This window comes from Castanea sativa, chromosome 3, assembly GCF_040712315.1.
Source record: "Castanea sativa cultivar Marrone di Chiusa Pesio chromosome 3, ASM4071231v1".
NCBI classification, from domain to species: Eukaryota; Viridiplantae; Streptophyta; class Magnoliopsida; order Fagales; family Fagaceae; genus Castanea; species Castanea sativa.
In genome coordinates, this window is record NC_134015.1 from 35721016 (window position 1) to 35743168 (window position 22153).

At 36.7% G+C, this 22153-nt stretch overlaps 3 protein-coding genes across 3 annotated transcripts; 1 reads left to right on the forward strand and 2 right to left on the reverse strand.

Annotated features, from left to right (window-relative positions):
* Nucleotides 1-7759: 7759 nt before the first annotated feature.
* Nucleotides 7760-8977, forward strand: LOC142628866 (uncharacterized). Its single transcript, XM_075802900.1, has one exon. The coding sequence runs from the start codon at nt 7760-7762 to the stop codon at nt 8975-8977; it is 1218 nt and encodes a 405-aa protein (XP_075659015.1).
* A 5628-nt stretch (nt 8978-14605) lies between these two features.
* LOC142629530 (protein SRC2-like) lies at nt 14606-15943 on the reverse strand. The gene has a single exon (XM_075803539.1). It carries the CDS (start codon nt 15819-15821, stop codon nt 15009-15011), a length of 813 nt encoding a protein of 270 aa, XP_075659654.1. The 5' UTR covers nt 15822-15943; the 3' UTR covers nt 14606-15008.
* Nucleotides 15944-17191: 1248 nt separating this feature from the next.
* On the reverse strand, nt 17192-21121 carry LOC142630070 (putative 3-beta-hydroxysteroid-Delta(8),Delta(7)-isomerase). Its single transcript, XM_075804145.1, has 5 exons — nt 21033-21121; nt 20432-20595; nt 18365-18511; nt 18167-18275; nt 17192-17724 (listed from the first exon to the last, which is right to left on the reverse strand). The coding sequence occupies exons 2-5, from the start codon at nt 20583-20585 to the stop codon at nt 17460-17462; spliced, it is 675 nt and encodes a 224-aa protein (XP_075660260.1). The 5' UTR covers nt 20586-20595; nt 21033-21121; the 3' UTR covers nt 17192-17459.
* Nucleotides 21122-22153: the final 1032 nt, after the last annotated feature.

Consider the following 22153-nt stretch of genomic DNA (forward strand, 5'->3'; position numbering starts at 1 on the left):
TTTTATTGTTTCCCTGGCCCCACGAAAAAGTACCCACAAGCCCTTAACGTAACGTTGTTACGTAAGGGAACTAAATCCTACAAGAGGAACAAGATTCTACTGACAGGGAGTCTCGCGCCGCCAGGACCCTAGGTTAGAGAAACATTTTTCCTTCTAAAATATTTTTTTTACTACACTTAAACTTTAGTGTTGCGTTATGCTGTGAGACCATATTAATACATTAATGACGCTTACTACTATTTAAACCTATAATTTTCAAACTCACAAATATAATGATCACAAAAAGTTTCTTTCTTCTCACAAAAAAGTGATAATGAATTCTTTAAAACAATTTATAATCAGGTTTGTTTTCCTATCCAATAAGTCTAGAGCATTGAAAATGTTACAGAATATTTTACAACCCCTCATTTCTTTTGTGTTTGTGGAATGCCCAACTGAGTGACTGAAAGTTCTATATGAACGACGGTACATTTATTTATTTATTTTAATGTAAGTTACAAAATTCTTTTCTATCATTTGAATGTGATGAGAAGTACTGTTGAGAAAACAATTTAATTGACATGATATATGCTACACACAAGATTTTCTACATGGAATGTTCATGTGACGAAACTTAAGGTGTTTTTCCTTAAAACTTTTACTTTTAACTTGTTTGTTTATGTACTGATTAAAAAAACTTCACTTTTTTTTTCCTAGATACAATCATATTTTAACAAACTTTCAATAAAGAAACAAATTCCCCCAACCAAAGAATTAACAAATAAGATTAATTACAATAAAAAAATTAAATTCAAAAACGCACTTTAAATTATAAAAGTCTCTTCAAAAATCTCCGAACGCAAAATTGTGTGGAGAGTTAGTCAATACTACTTCCATTGATCGACAAAATAGTTGCTGGTACAATGAAAAATAAATAAATAAATAAAGAGATGAGTGCTAGTCGATACTACTTCCAATTACTATATCAACCATCACATAAGAAATTACATTTTAAACCCTAAAGTTTGTGGGGATTTTAAATTAAACTCTATAGTTTATAAGTTAGATCATGTAATATGAGGGAAGTTTCAAACTAAACCATTAATTTGAAATGTGTTTCAATTTTTTTTTTATAAAAATGCGGATATGCCCTAAGGTCAATAATGATGGAGAGAAAGAATAGAGAGGTTGAATTAAATGAAATACTTATGAAATTATTTATTTTAATTAAGAAGCCCTTAAACTATAATGTCTAATATTATAAATATAAAGGAACTTTAAAGTTTAAAACCTTCCTAAATTATAGTGTTTAAAATATAATTTTTTCAAAATAAAATTTCTCATTATTTTATTACTCGTACTAATAAAAATGCTTGATTATGAGTAAAGTGGTTACAATATAATTTTTTTCGAAACAAAAAATCTCATAAATCCTATTTCTCATACTAATAAAAATTTCCAATTATGATCATTTAAACCATTTATGGGTTTTGTCTTCTTATTAAAAAAAAGGAAGTTATGTTTTACCATCTTAAATTATACTTTATATTACATTTTGCATCATAAACTTTTTAAATACATATTTTGTACCCTAAATTATGACCCTTATTACAATTTGCACCCCAGTATTAAGCTTGTTGTTAGCTTAGACAAAAATTTAAAGTTTAAGGTGCAAAGTATAATCAGAAGTATAGTTTAGAGTAGTAAAATGTAATTTCTTATTTGTTTTTAAAGAGATTAAGAAGATCGATAATTAGGTTTTTTCATATGATGCCATATTTTTTCATCAAAGTTAACAATAAATTTGACGTTGAGGTGCAAAGTATAACAAAGATCATAGTTTAGGTTGCAACATTTGAAAAGTTTATGGTGCAAAATGTAATTGAGTATTTAATATAGAGTCATAAAGTTAAATTTTCCAAAAATAAAAATTATAAATGTTTTTTTTAATAAATTTTTAATTTTAAGAAGAAAATTAAAACTTCACGTAAAAAATTGTTTGCCTCTTGTTAAATAATACCACAAAGACAGATAAAAAGAATCTCCTGCGGAAGGAAGGGCGCATTTGTTTTTCCTTTTTCTATTTTTAAATTAAAAAAAGGGGGTTCAAAAGGACTTTAGGCGGTGAAAGTTAAAGCCATTCAAAGTGATAGAAAAAGCATATAAGTATTCCTTGCCCCATTAGGTGGTCGTGTTATACTTACTTCTATGAAAGAAACTTTAGAAAAGGTGAGTTCCAATTAGATATGGTAAAGTCTATTGTTGATTTGTTGTTAAATAAGAGATTTGAAATTTGAATCTCCTTGTATCAAAAATCAATTGGTATCTTAAGTATAATGATAAAGAACAGTTCTCATAAAACAGAAGCTATGGATTGAAATTATTTTGTATTTATAAAAAAATAAACTTAAAAAAATGTTTTTCTAAATATGCATTAAATTTAAGGTTAAATTATAAACTGCACTGAAATGAATAAATCAAGAATTAAAATACTGAATTTAATTTTATGTAAAATTAGATAATACAATTTGTGATGTAGACATAGTGCAACTATAATCACATTCGCTTCAAACGCAAATCCTTTATCTCAATTTTGGCAATCCACTTTATACTCTACCAATTACAATTTGACATGTATTTTATTATTTTTTATTATACACTTAGGTTATTATATAAAGAAGGTAAAAAAAAAAAAAAAATAGCAAATTGTGACTTATGAAGTATAAAGTGAAACACAAAAACTAGGACAAAAAATTTGTATTCGCTTTGCTTCCATTTCTTTTTTTGGAAAGGATATTTCATTTCATTAGGCATTTTGAAAGTAAAAAAAATTCATCTGGTTATAATATATCATTCGTTTATGTCTTTCCTTTCTATAATTGTAATTTATTCTTTTATTCAAAAAGGAAAGTGGTATTCCAATTCTACCAAAGTATTGCCGTTCCATTTTCATTTTGCATTGTTATTGTTTCAATTATTTAGTAGACAAAATTTGGTTATGAATTTGGCTGTACCTAATGACTCCACTAAAAACATTAACATGACCAAATATTATGAAATTTTAACTGTTGGATTGCATGTTCTTTTTGTTCTTAACACACATGTTAAATTTCTTACCAATCATCAAGTGTTATTTACTATTCGATCCATAAACTTATTTTTTATGCATAATTTTATTCTATAAAAACTTAAAATTTAAACATTTGATTGTTGACCTAACTATTGATCTTTGATCATCTAAAATTTTTGCAAATATAGAGGATATAAGAAAAAAAAAGTAATATAATGGTGAATTTTGAAAAATTCACTTTTAATTAAAAGATATTGAGTAAAGTTGTAATTATTGGCTACAAATTAGATTGTAATCAAACGCTGTCCTTATTTAATTTACTAATTAAAAAAATGATAAAATTTAGTTACAAAATTTGTTGTAACTTAAGGCTATAACTTCTTTTAAAAAAAATTAACATTACTATATATTTTGAAAATCAAACTGTTAGATTGTATATTTTTTACCCTCTTAATATATACACATGTAAAATTTTGTGTCAATCGGATATTATTTACTATATGATTTATAAGCTTATATTTTATGTATAATATTAAACTACAAAAACTTGTAATTTAAACAATTTATTGATGATATAGTTATTGATCTTTAATTTTTTTAAAACTTTTGCAAGCATGAAAGATATAAGCAGAAAATGAAATTCAACGGTAGATTTGTCAAAATTTATATTCAATAAACTGATATTAAGTAAGGTTGTAACTTTAGGCTATAACCAATTTTGTAACTAAATATTGTTCTAAAAAAATTAGTATACAAAATGATTGTAAGTTGAAAGAAATATCTTACAACACAACTCATCAATCAACATATATTTACAATTTTTACCCAAAAAAAAAAAAAAAAACAAAAAAGCAACAATAACAAAGAGGAAGAGACAAATGGCATTATATAACATGAGACTTCAGTGTACCGATTTGGCATAAGCAGGTTCTAGAAATCAAAACGAGTGGCTAGGTTTAGACCAAGTTCCATTATCAAGTTACCAGTTTCCATCTCAAAACGATAGCTATTTCTAACCTTGTCAACTATTAAAGGAATACCTACTGATCAGGCATTTAGGAAATACATGATGCATCTTGTAAATGTTAGTCATTCATGCAGAAGTACAAGTATCACACAAAGTTCATTAATACAATAATACTATCAAGCTATCATATTTTTTGATAATTTTATAGAGATGGTTGGTTTTGTTCCTAGCTAGGGAAGAAAAATAAGATAAACGGCGCACATGCTTCTGGTTATTGAAATGCCATGAAACCTTCGAAGATGTTTCTCAAAATGCCCCAAAACACAAAAGAAGCACCAAAAAAGTTCCCAAAATAATCCTAAGGAACGTGCTCCCCAATTTTGACTGAAAGGGAATTTATAAAAATAATAGGGCATTGGGGGTGTTATAGGGAAAGAACCTAGCTAGATGGTAGACTGGTAGTCTCACTTTTCTGAAAACCATCACTGGTTGTGTGCAGCTTGGTCCTTTATGGGAAAGAGCGATTATTGGAGAATGAAAATCAAGCACAACTTTGTTTCTTCCTTTTTAAGGAAAGACTGAAACATCAGCCTTTTTTTAGTTGTCACTTTTTTTTTTTTTTACAAGTTTTTAGTTGTCAGTTGTCACTTATAAAAGTATGATGGCTGGCCTTAGATTTACTTAAAATTAAAAATAATAAATATAAAAACCAGCGCATGTCGTAAAGTGTTTTAGGAGTGAATAGAGCCTCCCGGTTGCAAAGCTGACGTATAAGGTCCTGTTTAGTGGAGAAGATAGAAAAATAGAACAATAGAAAATATTTGTATTTTTATCATGTGTTTAGTAAAGACAGTGAAAAAGTAGGAAGATAACAATTAAATTACTTTTATGTCTTAATTATTAAAAGCAAGATGAAAAAGTGAAGGTAATTTTGTAAATTATCATTCTTCCAATGACCTTTTCGCCTTAAACTTTACTTCCCTCCTCGCCCTTGACCCCTCACTTCCCACTTTCCATCCTCGCTGGAAATGGCTTTGAAAACTACCCACCCTTCCCTATATCACAACCTTCCTTTGGCTAGCTTGCCATGGTAGCCTCCCTACAAAATCTCTTCTTCTCCAAAGAAAGATCCTCACTGACTCCTCCTGCCCCCTCTGCAAGAACTCACCGAATCCATCCTCCACACCTTGCGTGACTGCACAATAATCAGCCCCATATGGTCCTCTTTGGGCACTCTTCACTCATTCCATGACTTCCATTCCCCCTTGGCTTTTGATTGGATAAGGAAAATGTCTGCTGTCAACAATACCACTTCCAAATATCCTTACATTCCTTGGAAATTTGTTTTCCCTTTCACTGCCTGGACCATTTGGTCAGCAAGGAATAAATTTGTCATGGAAAACCTCCCCTTCTCCCCCAATGAGATCCTTGACAAAACTCTCTCTCTCCACCGATCTCTACTACTCCTTGCTAGCCACCAAACGTTCACCCCACCCCTCTAACATCAACATTAGCTGGCTCCCCCCACCCCCCCATGGGTTCCTACAAATTAAACACTAACGGATCTATCCTCCATAGTAACCCTGGGAAAGCAAGTGCTGGTGGTTTCATCAAAGACAGTTTAAGCACAAGGATTGGGGGCTTCACCAGAAAAATTGGAATTCTCCACTCTATGGCAGCTGAACTTTGGGGTCTTTACGATGGTCTTACCTAAGCAAAACAACTCAACATTAAAAAACTCTATGTTGAAACCGATGCTAAAGCATGGTCACTCTTATCTATAATCCATCATCTATCTTTTCTCACCCTTGCAGCTCTCTGATTTATGATTGTAGGCACCTCCTCAAACTTTTTGAGGAAGCACACATCCACCAGATTTTCAGCGAAGGAAATCATTGTGTGGATCTTTTGGCTAAGGAAGGAGCTTCTAGTAATGATAATTTTATTTCGTACTGTAGCCCTCCTCCCTTTCTTTTGTGCTAGCTGTATGTTGATTCTTGGGGTATTTCCTATCCTAGACTTTATTCCTCTTTGATAAGGATAATTTTGTAATTAGCCCATGACAAAACAAAGAGCGATGGATATAATAAGGTCGTCAGCTTCACTCATATGAAACCACCTTCTTGCAAAGTCTACAGCTTCACCTCATGCCTGACAGCTGCATCTTGGGCACAATAAGCTTACGACAGTAAGCTGAAGGTAGTAAGCTGAAGAGAGTAAGCTGAAGAGAGTAAGCTGATGACAGTAAGCTGAAGAAAGTAAGCTGACGACAGTAAGCTGAAGGTAGTAAGCTGAAGGTAGTAAGCTGAAGGTAGTAAGCTGAAGAGAGTAAGCTGACGACAGTAAGCTGAAGGTAGTAAGCTGAAGAGAGTAAGCTGAAGATAGTAAGCTGACGACAGTAAGCTGAAGAGAGTAAGGTGACGACAGTAAGCTGAAGAGAGTAAGGTGACGACAGTAAGCTGAAGGTAGTAAGCTGAAACTAGTAAACTGACGACAGCAAGTTGAAGCTAGTAAGTTGAAGGGGATACATGAATCTCTGATGAGTCTGGCGTCAAGCCCAATGATTTCGTTGGGCTTGCTTGTCGCAAGGGATTGCATCTCGAAGTCTATAGCTTCATAACAGAGCTAACGACTTTAATTATAAGCTGACGACCCTGAAAAGGGACGATGCTGTAGGCTGACAGGAATAAGCTGAAGAGGTCAATTAAACCTCCATCCATAACTTTACTTGATCTCCATGCATACGTGTATAAGGAGAGTTCTTGCGCTACACGCCTCCTAATTAAGAAGACTCCTATAAGGAAAAGAACTTTAAGAGATACGCAAAATCCACGAGTTACTCTCCTAGAAGGAAAAGACTTCTTGACCAAGGCATGAATTTCAGCCCTACACTACTATAAATACCCCAAAACCTTCACAAAGCAAGGTACGCATAATTCACCTCAGCTATAGCACTTTAGAGTTGCGAATAAGAGATTTTCTCTAACTTAACTGTTAAAGGGTATTTGGCCGGTACCACATCGGTACTCCTCTTAAGGTCTTCAGCTTTTGTGTTGTGTAGGTCTTCTCTCGAGAGTACGAGAGGACCGTGTGGCTCACTGATGATTTTTTGCATCATCAGTTGGCGCCGTCTATGGGAACTTTAGCGACATGTAAAGCCGTGATATCGCTTCCCAGACAAAGAGTTGCATGGTACTCGCTCGATAACGACCACCAACAATGTTCAAGGAGATGAACCATGCACAACGGCGCTCGAGAGACAAGTCCAAACTCTGGCCGCTGCTATGGAATGCCTTACCAAGCAGAACCAGGATTTGGAAGAACAATTGCGCCAAAGGAACGCGAGCGCTAACACCTAGGAGGAAGATCAAGAAGGAACTAGCGAGGAGAGAAGGAACCAGGAAGGGCCGGAAGGTAGCAACGCCCTAAGCAGGCCTGAACGACAGGACACGAACCGACCATCTGTCACTGATACCGTCCCACCTCACATAGTCGCTGAGATACAGATAATGAAAGAGCCGATGAACTGCATGATGAATGCCTTCAGAGGACGGGTGTCTAGCGATCTTGACGACCTGGTCCAGCGAACTGACTCGCCATTCATAGCGTTCGTTAGTTTATTCCCCCTTCCACAAAAGTTTCGCATACTGCAGGTAGAAAGCTACGATGGGTCCAAGGATCCCTTAGATCACTTGGAGTCTTTCAAGACCCTGATGCACCTTTAAGGGGTGCCGGATGCGATCATGTGTAGAGCCTTCCCTACCACGCTGAAGGGACTCGCAAGGATCTGGTTCAGTAGGCTGACGCCCAACTCCATTGGTACCTTCAAAGAGTTAAGCGCCCAATTTGCCTCGCACTTCATTGGGGGGCACAGGTATAAGAAATCTACCGCGTGCCTGATGAACATTAAGTTGTGGGAAGACGAGACGCTGAGGTCTTACATAACTCGCTTTAACAAGGAGGCCCTCTCAATCGATGAAGCAGATTACAAGATACTCGTGGCGGCTTTCACCAATGGGCTGTGGAAGGGTAAGTTCCAATTTTCCCTATATAAGAACAACTTGAAGACCATGTCAGATGTGCTTTACAGGGCGACCAAGTACATGAACGCGGAAGATGCATTACTGGCCCGAGAAGAAAAGCCCAAAAAAAGAGAAAGACAGGAAGATGCAAGATCGGACAAGGGGCAGAAGATGGCTAGAATTGGAGAACAACGGGAGGACCAAAGCTCCAAATCACCCGTGGGAAAATTCACAAGCTTCACCCCGCTGACTGCCCCAATTAACCAAGTGTTAATGCAAATCAAGGATGAAGGAGCCCTGACTTTTCCCGGCAAGCTGAAGGGAGATCCTAACAAGAGGTCAATGGACAAATATTGCCGTTTTCCTCGTGACCACGGCCACGACACAGCTGACTGTTATGACTTGAAGCAACAAATAAAAGCTCTTATTAGGCAAGGAGGGCTACAGAGGTTCGTCAGTAAGGAAAAAACGGACCCACAGCACGAACAGGCTCCCCGACGGGAGAATGAGCGCCCCAGACCGCCCATAGGAGATATAAGAATGATCGTAGGAGGCACTGCAATAGTTGGGTCATCGAAAAAGGCTCGTAAAACTTACCTCAAGATGGTTCAGAACGTCCAGCTGACGGGTTCCGTACCCAAGATGACACGGATCGACAACCCCCTCATCGGATTCTTAGAAGATGCACGACGTCTTCACCACCCACATGATGATGCACTCGTTGTTAGCATACAAGTAGGAGACTATAACATGCACCGGGTTCTGGTTGACAATGGCAGCTCGGCTGACATCCTCTACTATCCCACACTCCAGCAAATGGGGATTGGTAGGGAGGGGCTAGTTCCAACTAATACTCTGCTCGTTGGCTTTGGAGGGACGAGGGTATTCCCCCTTGGAGTCGTCACTTTGGCTATAATTGTAGGCGACTACCCCCAGTAGATCACTAAGAATGTAACATTCCTCGTGGTCGATTGCTCTTCCGCTTACAACGCCATCATAGGACGACCTACCCTCAATTCGTGGAAGGCTATAACCTCAACCTATCATTTGATGATCAAATTCCCTACTGACTATGGAGTAGGAGAATTGCGGGGAGATCAAGTGGCTGCACGCGAGTGCTATGTAGCCATGATGGAAAAGAATGACCACCTCCAAGCCATAAGCATAGAACATCGAACAATAACGGAGCCTGTTGAAAGACTCGAAGATATACTTCTTGACAACTCTCGAGTCAAACACCAAGACTTCAAAGTTGGAGACTTCATCTTGAGGAAAGTGATGGGTGCCGCCAGAGACCCCGCACAAGGAAAGCTCGGCCCAAACTGGAAAGAACCCTACATAATAACGTCATGGCTAGGGAAAGGCACCTACCACTTAGAGACACTTAACGGGCAGAAGCTGCGCCACCCATGGGATGCCGAGCATCTCAGGAAGTACTACAGTAGAAGACAGCATGAAGAACGCTACTCCTCATTCCTAGTTCATTTCTTTTAGTCGTTTATCTTAGTTTACTTTTGACTACAATACATTTAAAGCCCAAAGGGCTGAAATTTATTCTTTTTGGAACAATTTTCTACTTATATATGCATTCATCATAATAAGAGGAGTTTATTCAGAAACGACTGGTGTATTTGTTAAGTGGACGAGTCTACCGCTAAATCCACAAAGTGGACGAACTTATTATTAAGTCCACAAAATGGACGAACTTATTATTAAGTCCACAAAGTGGACAAGTCTATTACTAAGTCCACAGAGTGGACGAGTCTATAGCTACGTCCACAAAGTGGACAGACTTATTACTAAGTCCACAGAGTTTGTGGACGGATTTATTACTAAGTCCACAGAGTGGATGAGTCGACAGCTACGTCCACAAAGTGGATGGATTTATTACTAGGTCCACAAAGTGGACGAGTCTACAGCTACGTCCACAAAGTGGACGGACTTATTACTAAGTCCACAAAGTGGACGAGTCTACAGCTACATCTACAAAGTGGACGGATTTATTACTAAGTCCACAGAGTGGACGAGTCGACAGCGACGTCCACAAAGTGGACGGATTTATTACTAAGTCCACAGAGTGGATGAGTCTACAGCTACATCCACAAAGTGGACGGACTTATTACTAAGTCCACAAAGTGGACGAGTTTACAGCTACGTTTACAAAGTGGACGGATTTATTACTAAGTCCACAGAGTGAAAGAGTCGATAGCTACGTCCACAAAGTGGACGGATTTATTACTAAGTCCACAGAGTGGACGAGTCTACAGCTACATCCACAAAGTGGACGGACTTATTACTAAGTCCACAAAATGGACGGATTTATTACTAAGTCCACAGAGTGGACGAGTCGACAACTACGTCCACAAAGTGGACGGATTTATTACTAAGTCCACAGAGTGGATGAGTTTACAGCTACGTCCGCAAAGTGGACGGACTTATTACTAAGTCCACAGAGTGGACGAGTCTACAACTACGTCCACAAAGTGGACGGATTTATTACTAAGTCCACAGAGTGGACGAGTCAATAGCTACGTCCACAAAGTGGACGGACTTATTACTAAGTCCACAAAGTGGACGAGTCTACAACTACGTCCACAAAGTGGACGGATTTATTACCAAGTCCACAGAGTGGACAAGTCTACAGCTACGTCCACAAAGTGGATGGACTTATTACTAAGTCCACAAAGCGGATGAGTCTACAGCTACGTCCACAAAGTGGACGGATTTATTACTAAGTCCATGAAGTGGATGGATTTATTACTAAGTCCACAGAGTGGACGAGTCGACAGCTACGTCCACAAAGTGGACGAACTTATTACTAAGTCCACAAAGTGGACATGTTTATCACAAAATCCACAAAGTGGACGACCTTATTGTTAAGTCCATAAAGTGGACAAGTCTACTGCTAAGGTCCACAAAGTGGACGAATTTGTCACCAAGTCCACAAAATGGATGGCCTTATCATTAAATCCAAAAATGGATGAGTTTGCTAAAGTCCACAAAAGTTGACGGGTTCAGTATAATGTCCACTAAGTGGACGAGTTCATTACAAAGCCCACAAAAATGAATAAAACCATAAAGTGGACAAGTACTCAACTAAAAGAAAGCTGTCATCGTTATTTGTAAGCTAACGGATCCATGACTAGTACCCAAAATAACGGGTTGAAAACAGTCGAAAAGACGAGCCTAAGGATAACCTAAGTAGATGGCTTCGCCTTATTTCACTAAGTACCATGGCATAAAAGTGTAGGGGAAAGACATATACATCAAATATAGAGCAACACATATATAACTAAGAGTGACGAATGTAATAAATTCGAAAGGTGACGGTCTTTCTCTCTCAAAATCAGCAAAGGATGAAAAGTTGGAAATGAGAGAGGAAGTGAGATGTATATGGGCAAAGAGGGCACGGAAGACGAAGCGACATGCTCGTCCAAACACGGAACCAATCAGTCCATGCCACGTGTTTTAGCATTTAAAGAAGGCGGCTCGAGGCACCACGTATGAATGACCTTTCGACGATGTTAACTCCACAACCCGTCAGCTAAAGCTGACGAGGCCATGGAGTAGGGGGCAGCTGATGACGAAACAAAGAGCGATGGATATAATAAGGTTGTCAGCTTCACTCATATGAAACCACCTTCTTGCAAAGTCTACAGCTTCACCTCATGCCTGACAGCTGCATCTTGGGCACAATAAGCTTACGACAGTAAGCTGAAAATAGTAAGCTGAAAATAGTAAGTTGAAGGTAGTAAGCTGAAGAGAGTAAGCTGAAGGTAGTAAGCTGAAGAGAGTAAGCTGACGACAGTAAGCTGAAGAAAGTAAGCTGACGACAGTAAGCTGAAGAGAGTAAGCTGAAGGTAGTAAGCTGAAAGTAGTAAGCTGAAGGTAGTAAGCTGAAGAGAGTAAGCTGACGACAGTAAGCTGACGACAGTAAGCTGAAGAGAGTAAGCTGACGACAGTAAGGTGAAGACAGTAAGCTGAAGGTAGTAAGCTGAAGAGAGTAAGCTGAAGATAATAAGTTGACAATAGTAAGCTGAAGAGAGTAAGCTGACGACAGTAAGCTGAAGAGAGTAAGGTGACGACAGTAAGCTGAAGAGAGTAAGGTGACGACAGTAAGCTGAAGGTAGTAAGCTGAAACTAGTAAGCTGACAACAGCAAGCTGAAGGGGATACATGAATCTCCGATGAGTCTGGCGTCGAGCCCAATGATTTCGTTGGGCTTGCTTGTCGCAAGGAGCTGCATCTCGAAGTCTATAGCTTCATAATAGAGCTGACGACTTTAATTATAAGCTGACGACCCTAAAAAGGGACGATGCTGTAGGCTGACGGGAATAAGCTGAAAATGTCAATTAAACCTCCACCCATAACTTTACTTGATCTCCACGCATACGTGTATAATGAGAGTTCTTGCGCTACACGCCTAACCCTAATTAAGAAGACTCCTATAAGGAAAAGAACTCTAAGAGATACGCAAAATCCACGAGTTACTCTCCTAAAAGGATAAAACTTCTTGACCAAGGCATGAATTTTGGCCCTACGCTACTATAAATACCCCAAAACCCTCACAAAGTAAGGTACGCATAATTCACCTCAGCTATAGCACTTTAGAGTTGCGAATAAGAGATTTTCTCTAACTTAACCGTCAGAGGGTATTTGGCCGGTACCACAACGGTACTCCTCTTAAGGTCTTCAGCTTTTGTGTTGTGCAGGTCTTTTCTCGAGAGCACGGGAGAACCGTGTGGCTCACTGATGATTTTCGGCATCACCACTCTTAGTTTGTTTTAATGCATTTTCCTTTTCACCAAAAAAAATTTGTAGACTATCATTACCATTTTCTCTCATTTTTTTCTCCAATTTGGAGAATAAAAAACTGATGGGCCAAGGTGGAAAAATTAATCCACACCATTTTCTTTCCTGGCTTTTACTTCAACCAAACAAATAAAAATCACATTTTTTTCTCATCCTTTTTCCTTCCCTCATTCTCCATCTTCTCTCTTTCACCTCAAATGAACATTGGCTAAGGGAATTATGAGTTCTAAAACATAATAAATAAATAAAAGCAACTAATCTCATTAATAATTAATCAATTAGAATGTTTATTTCTATTTCTATTTCTCTTTCATTCTAAGGCAAAATACAACTATGACTTTCCCACACCAAACACCTAAGGATCCGAAGCCAATCACGTCATTTACACAATTCACAACATTTGACCTCAACATCAAAACATTAAGTCATTGTTGTCGCTCAATAAAAAAAGTAGGCCATCTTCCTTGGTTATAGCCAACTTATATGGGTTAAGATGGGATGATGAAGTTGGAGCTAAGTAGGTGTCATTGAAAAGTTAACGGTATATGATATCATTTTTTGTTAGGATGTATTTGAAATGAGATGACATGAAGATTTGTAGGCATGTATATATAAAAGAATAGAAGTGCAAGAGCTTTTTAGCATGAAACATTCAACCAAAGAAAACAAAGAGTCTAACAAAGAATCATTATTCTTTAATAAGAAAAATCTTGAAGAATTGAACCAAAGAACCAAAAGTTCTTAATTTTTAGTTCTTATCTCGTGGCTTTAAAGATTGGGTCATGCTAATTTTAGGATTTTTTTTACACTACTTTTATGAGAAATGGAAAAAGTTGTTAAAATATTAATTGTTTTTTTTTTTTTTTTGTCTTTTTTCATAAAAATTTTTTTAAAATAAATTATTAATTATTACCCTAAGGACATCTGTTGGCATTTTCCTTAAAGATTATTTCAATTATTTTTTCAAAGAGAGTACCACATGACAAAACCTTATAATCTCCCGCATGAGATCTCTACTATATATATATATATATATTTGTCTATTTTTTTATGTGACACAATGGGTTACACATAGGTCCAGATTGACGCCGGAAAATTCCTTTTGGTCAATTTCATTTGATTTTTCTTTCTCAAAAAAAAAAAAAAAAATCAATTGATTTTTCAATTATCTTTTTGGAAATAGCGAAGTAAAACAAACTTGGAACGCAGTTTTTTTCAACATTGTTCAAGTCCCAACTCCCAGCCTTAGTTCTAAACTTTCACTCAAAAAACAAGAAAGTCCCAACATTGGATTGGGTTCTAGAATTACACTAATATTCTTGAATTCCCATTTCAAAATAGAGTATAGTCTTATAAACTGTTAAATGAATTTTGACCATCTTATGTAGCTAATTTCTTTTACAAAACATTTTTTCTGCCGTCAAAGGAATTTAAATTTTGCCAATTGATTATGCACATAGTTTTCCTTTTAGTTTGGGTTGGACAACAAACAAGGTCAATTATACACTTGTAGTGCCGTATATGGCACAAAATTGGATTTTTCTTGAATGGGTAATGCAAAGGAAAATTCGATGGGTCTTGAAGGCCGTAGGTCAGCAAAAGAAGACAAGCTTTGTTTCCCGAAGTGAGAGAGTTTGCTTTCGTTATAGGAGGTGATTCAACGTAGGACAGAGTTGGTATTTGCTCTCAATCACACAAAATTTCAGGCCTTGAGGCTTCCTTAATATTTTAATTTCTAAGGAACCTCATATCTCAGAAAAGGGATTGCATTGATATCAACCTAGTATCATTACAAACGGGATACAATATTTGATCATCAAAATAAAACCAGGTATTACAGCTAACAAGGATATTATAGGCTATAGCTAACAGCATAGTTCCCTACAAGTGCAAGGCGTGCAACTATACTAGTAACAACTTAAAAGCCCCAATCGCGACCATTCTCATATCTAATTTCACAACTTGTTGAATTGTGAGATTGTGAATGATTTACGTAAAGTGGTGAGTTGTAAGACAAAATGTTCACCACTCACAATCGCACAAATCAACAAGTTGTAAAATTTGGTGTGTGAATGGTTGCCTCTAGAATTATTCTAGGGGCCCACATGATAAGCACACTAGTAATCCACGAAGCTACGAAGAGCTCCCATTCCCTACTCCTATCTTGGATGCATCATCTTCAATCTTCCCCAATTGTCCAACCCCTGAGTATCCACACAAGGTGTAAGTGTGTAACCATAACTCATTGACTCTGGCGTGTACCAGTATGTCCCTGGAATTCGAATAGACGGCATGGGATGATATGGATGATAAGGCACTCCATGGTACCCGGTAGGAGCTAAGTGTGGCGTCAGTGATGGTGATCCTGGTATCCAATGGTTGAGCTTGGGGGAAGGGATGTTAATTGGAGGTGAAGGAGAAAGAACATCTTCCAATGAAGGATAGCGTATATCCCTCGACTGATTTTGAACTTCCACGGTTGTTGGAGAATGAACTTTGTCACTAGCTTCAGCAATCCTCTTGGTTTTCCCATTTATCTTGTAAGAAAAATTCAAGACCCCAGTAGGCTTATTACTATCACAAGTTCGAACTTGGTAGCTGATAAACCTCACGGCTCCATTAAACTCATCAATCAAGTCCTTGAGAGGAACTTGGACTTGACCAATGGTTTTGTTTCCAAAAACGATACCTTCACTGCGAAGCTCAAATTTGAGGAGAAAATGATTGCAGTGATCACGATGTGAGATGTGTTTAAGATCAAAGTGTATGACATGATTCCACTCAGGATTCCCATCTCCAACTCTGTCCACTGGAGTTTTTTGACGCTGTAGATGTTGTTGCTCTTGGTTTTTCTTCACTTCATCATCATTGATAAGTGAAACGACAGCGTAGGCCGATAGCTTCCGGAAGAGATTGAAGGATTTGAGATCTTTACACGAGATTACCTTCAATTCTATAGAGGTAACATCCATGATTAATTTGGCTTGATCGAGCTTTGTACAAAGTTGAAGATGCTAAAACAATAAACAAACTAGGGAAAATAGCTAAAGAACCCAGATGGGGTGGGGGGGTCTCAGCTATGTGAAGTGAAAAATATGCACCATTGACCACTTGGTAGTCTTGTACTAACGACAGTAACAGAATAAGACTGCACTTTAAAACTTGGGTGAAAGTCTAACACGAGTCTGAGCTTTCACACTAGTCTTTTTGAAAGATAAAAATTAAAACGACCGATAGTCCAATACCGTGTTGGCCAAGTCAATGGTAGTTGTGGTCATGGCATCCTTTCTTTTCAGTAGAACATTAATCTCAGGGAAAGTAATGGATCTTTGACGAGATCCAATCTTCCAGAGATAACATGGTAGATAAAGAAAATGATACTTGATAATGCGCACATTGTCAGGTTATAATTAACGATAATGGACTAAAATTTTTAGACTCGGTTTGTTGTACTAGTTCTAACTTCTAATAGCACAGAATGCATGAGATAAACTCTCCAATTTTAGATCAAAGAACGCATTTCTTACATGTCTAAACATCAAGAGCATATACTGTAGTAATCCCACACTACAACCACCCAAGGGTTTGGCACATTTATCCAGGGTTGAGAGTTAAGACACACAAAAGAAGAGCTACCGAGATTCAGATCATAAAGTGGTACAAGTACAACAACTGATAGGGTTAATATCTATGTCTGCTCAGCTGCAAACATAGTTGTCAAAATTCCGATTTGGATCTTACGATCTTACAATTTTACGATCTCACCTGTCCAAAATGATCTAGATTTTTCAAGGATTTTTGCAATCCTTCAGGATCATACGATTTTGACAATCCCAAACGATCCTAGTTTTTTGTAATCTTCTTCGATTTAACAAAAGGTTCAGTTAGACCTAAATGAAAAATAAAATCCTAATAGACCTAGTCTTGCTATTTTAATGTAGAGAGAGTGTTAATTGGACCCAAATAAAAATAACATTCCAATAAAGTGTCATGTTTTGAGATTTTTGACTTCTTTAAATGATACTTACAAATGGATGTGGTGATATGTGGTAATTACATCAAATAGATGCAAATTTATGAATGAATGTATAGTTTATATGATTATTTAACATACTAATGTGTGATTTTTTTTTTCAAATAATGTAGGATCTAACGATTCACGATCCGATCCTACAATTCACGATTCCACTTACCTCCCACGATCCTACGTAAGATCCCGATTTTGACAACCTTGGCTGCAAATAGATGTAACTGTCTGCATTTGAAATTATAATGGCAATGAACCTAGAATTTCCAAGTTAAAATTAAGGGATTATGCGTGCCACCAAGAACACCAATTAGATACAATCAATGAGTTAACTTTGTAAAAATATTGGTAACGTAGCAAGCCATTCACTAAAACAATCTTAGCGCAAGAAATTTGTAATAACTTGGAAAGCTGTGCTCTCAAAAAAAATGTCTATTTTGCTGACTGCAATCCTTGAGTCAATGTTTCTGATTCCATCCATGTAAGTGCATCACTTGAGAAAACTACCATATCAAAAGAAACTACAATTTGCATAATCAGAATTCTGAAACTTCAAGAATCTAGGACTTCAAAAGAAATCAACTCAACGGACTTTTGTCTTTTTCTGGCCTTCGACTTGGATTGCCGCACAAATCTTCTTCCAACAACGGATGGAAATGAGTGTGGGTATTACAACCCAGGAGGCATTTGCTCCAATATAGTATGCATAGTAGTAAAATGGGCTTGCAGCAAAGTTATCGCCTTCCAACCAAGAGGTTATGAAATATGCAGCAGTTCCATAGAGCTGGCCAAGAGAAATGGCAAACTGAAGTATATAGTTGTACGACTTTCCAGTAGCTATTGCATACCTGCCACGTGTCAGCAACCATGGCACAGGAAAAATGATGAGTGAATAGAAAAATTTGTAAATCAAACTTAAATTCAGACAGGAATAGAAAAAACAAGACTAGAAAAGAGAATCAAAATCCATTTCTTCCACTTTCATTAACTGATTAATTCATTTTGTTAAAATTACATAACAAATTTCTAAATGGTTTTTCCACTTTTTCATTGCTGCTCTTCTTACAGTAAACCTAGAAATTCAACAGTACCATAAAGTGCGCGTGTGCACACACACACACACACAATAATCTAGTCTAGGAAGAGGGATAGGGATTGCATAGCACCTACTCTCCAAATATATGAGTAATGAATACTGATAGAAACTATCATGTAAAATATCCAAATTGGGAATCCAGACGAGCATAAATATTGATTCTTTTTGGAAGCATGATATACAGTAGGTCTTACACTGCTAAAAGGCTAGCTGGACCCTCCAACACTGCAGTCAGTCCTTCAACAGCAACAACTCCTGCATCTCTTGCTGCGTATCTCGAATCACCTTTGCTGTATTCTTTCCCTGTGGATTTCAATTAATGATTATTGACAATTAGAGAACTAACAAACGGTTTGGGGGTGAGGCCATTGTAATTACAAGGAGAAACTTACAAACTTCAGCCAGGTAACAAGCAGTTTTATCCTTGTAAAATTCTGGAGAAAAAACAAAATAACCCTCAAGAATCATATGGGTGAGGCCTGTGAAAGCCCACCAGCACATGAGCCATCTTTCAGTCTTGGATCTTTTGGGTGATCTCCCTGGTTAAAGAAAAAAGGCATACTAATTCAATTAGGCAGCTAAAAGACGATGCAAGTTGTCAATATACAAGAGATTTAAATTTTAATAATAAAAAAATTGAAACTAATACATGCACCACAAAGAAATTAAATTATCAAGAACATTCAAGACAATTCTTTAAAAACCAAAATTCAGCCAATAGCTCCTTCTTCCTCTGCCAGATTAAATTGTTACGAAAAAGAATCCAACTGATGATGGTCAACTAGACAATGTTGAGAGGCCAGACCAGAGACATTCCTACATGATGTATTCTAAAAGAGTCTCAAAGTATCAATCTCTTTGACCAATTTAAATGGTTGTATTCATTCAAGGGTGTAACAGTCCAATGGCTTGCACACCCTTGTCTTAGTCCATTAAAAAAGCAAATGAAGTTCAAACTGTTGTTACTCTACTCGAAGTATAATGAGGGGCCAAAGCATGTAGAACCACTTGATAGTTCACAAAAATGTAGATTAACATGCATAGCATGTGAGATTTCCACTAAGACGTAGATGGTGGAAATATAATTCTTTCCATTTCTTCACGGAACTAATCTATATATCTTCTCATACCACAATTGGTTGTAAAGGTGGCATGGAAGAGTACTAGAATATATCACAACCAATCCCCCAACATTACACCCTACAGAGCAAGACTACATGGTACAGTTTTATTAAGCAGCTGCATATCTCAACTAATAAGATTTCTATTTGAGGGGGGAAATCTTCTTCCTTTTTTAGGGTCCAAAAATAATATGTTAGGGCCTGATTGGGAGGAGGATTTTTGTTTTTATTTTCAAAATAGTTTAAAATTTTTTTTCAAAAAATTGAACTTGAAACTAGTTTTCAGGTAATAATTTTTATATTATACGTGTTTGGCTCTCATTTCTAAAAAAAATTCTCAAAATTCTAAAAGCAAAAAATAATTGTTTGGGAAACCATTTCCATTTTTGAGATTACAAAAAAAAAAAAAAAAAAACCATTTACAAAAAATAACACGTAGAATCTGAAAATTACTTTTTTTTTGGGGATAATGATAAGGGAATAGAGCTCATCATGTACTCTTTTTTATTTAATGATAAGTTTCAAATTTGAAGTATGAGAATTCTTTTTGTGATAAGATAAGCTCCTTAATTTAAGAGATAAAGAGTTTGGACAAATATGTAGGGTCCACTATTTTCAATTTATTTACAACTATGTCATTAAAAACGAGTTTGGCTTTAACTGGAATCTACTTTTATTTTAATGAGAAATTACCGCATCATCCACTAACTAAATAAAATGTAGAAATTAAATCCTACTACCACTTGCCATTGTATATTTAAAATAAAATGATGTGTCTAGTTAAAAAAGTATTGAAAGTAAGCCAAACCTATTAAAAACATTATCCTGAAAACATCTCTTTAGCCAAACAATAAATTCAAGTGTGGACCAACCATTTGATGGATTACAAAACAAAGAACTATATTTAGATACTCTTACCAAACACGCCCTTAATTATTCATCGCATTAAAGTTGAGAATCAGATAACCCAAAATATTGTACTCCATCCAACATTTCCCACCTACTTTTTTCTTTTGCAAGCATTACATATGCATCGCTCATTGTTAGTTTGTTACTCAGTTCAAACATCAAATTGAGGCCTCTTATAATTGAAAAAGTACCAACTTATTTCGAAATTGGAACAATAATTTCAGTATTCAGGCAGGGAAAAAACATACATCACAATGCTAAAAAATTAGAAATCAGGATCTGTTTAAACCCTTCCAATTCTCCAATTTATCAAGATAGCAGAGCAGAAAGTGGCTCTAAACATTATAGTAATCAGTGACACAAATCAATTCGGTAAAAGTAAAAATTGAAATGAATTTAAAGTAAGTGTAAGAGTAGAAAGAAGCAAACCGGAGAGGACGAAAATGGTGGAAACGATGAGCAAGGAAGAGACGGCATAGACACCAACAATGGTGGACTGTGAGAGGACAACTGGAACGAACCCTGGCAACTTTAGATCTTTAGGTATGTATGGATGTTCCTCATGGCTCTGAGATCCCTCCATTTTTGCTTTCCTTTCAAAAATTAAAAAAATACACTAAAAACCATCAAGCCCAAGTGAAGTTTGAAGTGGCTGAAGCAAAACAATGGGCAGGCTCATAGGAACCGCCTTTTTTTTGGGTCTAAATCTCCAAAATCCAAATTAACCATGACCCAACACAATAAATGAGAACAAAAAACACGTGGGTTGAACCAACAGATATCAAATTCCAACGAAAATCACAACCTCTCCAACATTCCAAATCCAATTCACAACAAAATACTAATATACAAAAAAAGCAAAGGAATGCAGAAGCAGAAAAAATACAAACACGTTGACAAATCCACACAGATCTGAACATGACTGACTCTTAAAAGCAGAGCACCAAAAATTAGACCCCACAAAATTTCCCAGACAAATCCAAATTTCACAATGGCAAAATAAAATGTAAAGGCTTGGAAAGAGACATACCTGAGTACTCGAAACCTTGCAAGGAGCAGAGAGAGAAGAGAGCTAACAGACCAAAGGACATGAGAGCTTGTTTTCTAGATATATATATATATATATAAAAAGAGTCAATCCGCAGAGCAACAATAATTTTGGTTTATGGGATTTTTTTTTTTTTTTTTTTTTTTTAAATTTTAAAAACAACTATAAAAGGAAAACAATTTTGTTAGTTAGCACAATTTTGAAACTATTTGGGTATCTAACAACTCGAAACCAAATAACTCGATTTTGGAATGCTAAGTCGCCTACACTGAACTTGATTTCAACATCGTCTGCAACTGATGTGGATACTTGGTCTGCATAGGCATCGAACTTGAGTCAAATGGACTCGAGTGATGTCAAATAGAAATCGAGTTCAGCGAACTTGATTTTGTTTTGCTCTTCCTTGTTCTTCCAAGCCCCAAAAACCCATGAATAAAATCAAATACAAAACCCAAAACAAATACCTGATTAGATCGGATTTCCCTTGCTTGAGGCTTTCGCTGTCATTGCTTGAAGCTTTCACTACTTGGGTTTCGTTTGAATCGTCGCTTGGGTTGCTTCTCCTCTAGCAAGATCATCTCTAGACTCCAACGTGTTCTTCTCCTCCACTGGAGCGGTAGCAACATCACTGGAGCGGCAGCGGCGACAAACCACACCTACATTAAGTCCGACATGTTCAGCCTTCGTTGCCATCACCTGAAGCATTTGCCGTCTGGGTTGCTTCGTTATTGCTTCTTTGATGCTTCGTTCTTCGCTATTGCTGGGTACCAAAATCGAGCGTTACATACTTGATTTTTTGGGTACTGAAATCGAGCGTTACAAACTCGATTTTCATGCCTACGTTGACAAATTTCCACATCAGCTGCAGCACAATGTTGAAAGTAAGTTTAGTGTACTCGATTTGCATTCCAAAATTGACTCTTTTGGTCTCGAGTTGTTAGATCCCCAAATAGTTTCGAAATTGTGCTAACTAACAAAATTGTTTGGCTTTTACAGTTTTTTTTTTTTTAAAACTTGGTTTATGCAATAGGCAACGTGGTGTGGTAGGACCGCTTATTTTGCTGAAAATAAAGATTTTTTGTTGGAAGTATTGTAAATAAAGA